Source organism: Acanthamoeba castellanii (genome assembly GCF_000313135.1).
Source record: "Acanthamoeba castellanii str. Neff unplaced genomic scaffold scf7180000083796, whole genome shotgun sequence".
Classification (NCBI taxonomy): Eukaryota; Discosea; order Longamoebia; family Acanthamoebidae; genus Acanthamoeba; species Acanthamoeba castellanii.
Window position 1 is genome coordinate 15984 of NW_004457447.1, and position 611 is coordinate 16594.

A 611-nucleotide genomic window follows, 5' to 3' on the forward strand; every position below is an offset into this window, starting at 1 on the left:
GAAGAGCGTACGCTCGGTTGGAATGCCAGCACTTCTCGATGAGCACACGCAGGTCCGGCAGAATATCTTCTGGAATGCGTGGTCGTTTGTGTTCCTTGCAAATGGCGTGCACGAACTGGGACACCGAACCCTTCTCAAGGTAGGAAGCAAATAGTCGTTGCCGCGTCGCCACCTCCCTGAAGGCGCAAAACAAAAAAGCAGAACACGGCGAATGAGTGGCTTAGGCTAACGCGGCGAGACGATTCAAACGGAGGCTTACCACATGACCAACCCGAACGAATAGACGTCGGTCTTTTCGTTGTAGCTGCCCGAGCCGTCCATGATCTGTGTTCATGAGATGAAAAAATGTTGGCCACGTCGACACTCGAACGGTGAAGGACTGGTGGGAGGGTCTAGGTGTCAGGAGCCAAGAGGCGGCTTCACGGTACCTCGGGTGCGGTGGTGAGGATAGTGCCCAAAATCGGCTTTCCGCCCTCGGTCTCCTCCGCCGTCCTGACCTCCGTTTGCATCATAGAAATGCCAAAGTCTGCCACGCCACCAGCGACAAGTCAGCCGCCAACAACAACAGCCTTACACTCAACAGGAGAGCCCCACGTACCCGCAACTTTCAC

At 55.6% G+C, this 611-nt stretch overlaps 1 protein-coding gene across 1 annotated transcript in view; it reads right to left on the reverse strand.

Annotated features, from left to right (window-relative positions):
• ACA1_313090 (SH2 domain containing protein) overlaps nt 1-512 on the reverse strand; it is a gene marked incomplete at both ends in the record, with an annotated part of 2262 nt that extends 1750 nt beyond the window's left edge. The window contains 3 exons of the mRNA XM_004339849.1: nt 12-176; nt 260-324; nt 429-512. Coding sequence (XP_004339897.1) covers nt 12-176; nt 260-324; nt 429-512 — 314 coding nt within the window. The remainder of the gene's footprint in view (nt 1-11; nt 177-259; nt 325-428) is intronic.
• Nucleotides 513-611: the final 99 nt, after the last annotated feature.